Source organism: Scaptodrosophila lebanonensis, unplaced genomic scaffold, assembly GCF_003285725.1.
Source record: "Scaptodrosophila lebanonensis strain 11010-0011.00,11010-0021.00 unplaced genomic scaffold, SlebRS2 tig00000001-arrow-pilon, whole genome shotgun sequence".
In the NCBI taxonomy this organism is placed as follows: domain Eukaryota; kingdom Metazoa; phylum Arthropoda; class Insecta; order Diptera; family Drosophilidae; genus Scaptodrosophila; species Scaptodrosophila lebanonensis.
In genome coordinates this window covers 20641851-20644873 of record NW_022060529.1, presented here as the reverse complement: position 1 = coordinate 20644873, position 3023 = coordinate 20641851, and the positions used below count along the sequence as shown (strand labels likewise).

Genomic DNA, 3023 nt, shown 5'->3' with positions numbered 1-3023 from the left:
ATTACAAGTATAGAGAATTAAAACAAGTCTTGTATACATCACCGACTTCGATGAAACTGGGCAAAGTCTTGAGGCACTATGGAAAATGCATAACTACCGGATTTGTTTCAATGTACGCCCCTATTTTTTTTACCATCTTACACTATCTGCTTGTAATGGGCTGTAACACAAATGACTGTCGGTTTCTCGGCAGGGGTGATCTGCTTTATGTCTGGCGCCTAAAATATTGCCACCTGCTTCTTTGACTGACAGGCCAAGTCACCAATAGTCACGCCCTATTGCCGACAGCAACCATTTATCTTAAACAGTCGCGTAGCTGATGTGTTGGCGGCCCATTTGTCATATTTACATGAGGGTTGTGTTATTATTATTCATTTTAAATGTTAAATCAATAGTGTACCGATATAGTACGGCTTTAATTCACAGAGAAAATGACAGTTTAATTAAATAATTGTAAACCTTATACACATACACGTGGCTTTAAAATCCGTGCCCTATTTGGGGTAATGCCAAGCAATATGATTCAATATTGAATGAATTCTCAGAACAATGGTAGCCTCTTGGTTTATATATATAGTAAGTAATTGAAACTGTGCCAAAAGTAAAACCAAATGAAAAACGATGATTACACTTTCCCACATAGCGGAAAAGTTCGTTGTTACTCAGTCGGTTGGTGGTAAGCCTTAACTGCCGTCAACAAATAAATTACGTATACGTATTTTAATTCTACAAGTACTTGTAATCCTTCTTCAAGTATTGCACGAAAGCTAAATTAAAATAAAGGCTATGATGAAAATTATCTATAAACTACAAATGTTCTTGATTAAAAAAAAGGAGGCTATTAGTGTAATATGCCTTTCCCTACAGCTCAAAACAATAAGCATACAGACATATATTGGAGTTTTTAGCATTCGACAAAATTTGAAATGAGTGTCTTTAGAAAATTACGTGAACCAACGTGCAGGCAATTTTTTTTCAAATTGTTACGTTTCTACAGCAACAATGTCGGAGACAGTAAACCACCAATTCAAAGCGGAGAAGAGCCATCGAAAAAATGTGATGGCGACTCAAAAAAAGCGGCTGATGCCAAGGGCAGTGACAAGTCAAAGGGTTGTACACAGCTTAAGGCCGCAAGCATTTGTAGCAGGGATGCAAAAGCGGTGGGAGGTTGTGCACCAAATGACCCAAGAGCATCTGCGAATAAAAAAGAGTCCGAGCAAGCGAAGGCAAAAGTCAAAGCCACATTGATCGATGGCGTTGGTGTGGGTCCCGAACTGACCAAAGCTGTACAGACAGTTTTCTGTGCCGCAGAAGTTCCAATAGAATGGGAACAGTTTCATGTCGAAGCAGATTGTCAAAAGTTAGAGCCCGAACTTGTTACTTCAGTACTAAAGAACAAGTTTGGCCTCAAGGGCCCAGCTGCAAACAGCAAATGGCTTATTGAGCTACGTAAGCAGCTAGATTTGTATGCCTTTGTGGCCGTTTGTCGCAGGATTGAGGGCTGCCAAACACCTTATGGGAATCTCGATTGTGTTATTATCCGCGATCAGACAGAGGGCGAATATTCGGGCATTGAGCATCGCGTGGTGCCGGGTGTAATGCAAACCATCAAGATAACCACCACCAAGGGGGCCAATCGCTTGGCGCGTTATGTTTTCAAATATGCGACCGAAAATTGCCGTAAAAAGATCACCGTAGCCCACAAGGCAAATATTATGTGGCTGACGGACGGCAGCTTTCTGAAGGCCATGCGCAAGGAGGCTTCCAAGCATTTGGAGAAGCTTCAGTTCAAGGAGCGCTATCTGGATACGGTCTGTTTAAAACTGATTATGAATACGGAAGCGAGCGATGTGTTAGTCTCTTCCAGCATGTACGGCGATGTTCTCACATTGATTTGCGCAAACATAATGGGTGGAATCGCGTTATGTCCGTGCTTCAGTGTCAGTCCAAAGCTGAAGCTTTACGATTGCATGAACTTCGAAGGCTGGGATATAGCTGGCAAGGATATTGCAAATCCCACGGGCATGTTGCTCTCCTCTGTTATCATGTTACGTGATATGAAGTTGGAGGAATATGCCAACAAAATCGAGTGCGCCGTACTAACTGTCTTTAAGGAAAGCAACTGCCGCACAAAAGATTTGGGCGGCACGGCTACTTGTTCAGAGTTCACGCAGGCGATTTGCGATTGCCTTGAAATGAAATCAAAAGAATCAGACTAGCAGTATCACAAGCATAAATGTGATATTTAATATATTTTTGCAAACATTGCATTCGTTAATTTGAATAAAAATGTTCATTCTTCACAACTGACCTAACTTGAAACTTACGCACAATCCGCATGTAATTGAATGATTTAAGTTCAAAATTCCAAGAATTATGGGAGTGATGGAAAATCAGTAATATCGGGGGTTGCATCAGACAAAAAAATCAAACTTGATCTGTCTGCATACCAAGTTTGGCTCTTTCGTTCATACAGACGAACATAACTACAGTATAATTTGCTTAGCTGCTTTCAATACTTTGCGCAGGCTTTTGAGACAGCTATTTTATTTTTTAAGTAAAATTTGTATCTCTTGCGGTTTGTAGACAATATACTTGTATGTATGAAGTTGCATTATGTTGTCGGTCATTATGTATACACATTTTTTAACATGCATAAAATTGCATAGAAATAAGTACATAGTCTGTAATTTGTCGCCCAAATATGCTATCTATTTATACTCTAATTTAAATGAGTGATTAATGCCTTAGTCTAGCTGTTGCATTAGGATTTATAGTATTTGTATTTGGTGGAAAATTTAATATTTTCACAGCCTTTTCCGATTTTGCTTCTTCATCGTCAAGATAAGGGATTATTTCTTCCTACAGTTTACTCGTTGTTCGATTGTGTGCGTCTTTTCGTTGGCGCGACTGCAGATTGTTGGTTTTCGGTTTGCTTTTCAATAATATACATAGTTAATTGTTGATCTGGTACAATTGTACATCTGCAATAATTTTTTATACCAATTACGTGCTTTGTTTTA

At 39.4% G+C, this 3023-nt stretch overlaps 1 protein-coding gene across 1 annotated transcript; it reads left to right on the top strand.

Moving 5' to 3' along the window:
- Positions 1–888: 888 nt before the first annotated feature.
- On the top strand, positions 889–2326 carry LOC115634025 (probable isocitrate dehydrogenase [NAD] subunit alpha, mitochondrial). Its single transcript, XM_030531560.1, has one exon. It carries the CDS (start codon positions 927–929, stop codon positions 2217–2219), a length of 1293 nt encoding a protein of 430 aa, XP_030387420.1. The 5' UTR covers positions 889–926; the 3' UTR covers positions 2220–2326.
- The last annotated feature ends 697 nt before the right edge of the window (positions 2327–3023 follow it).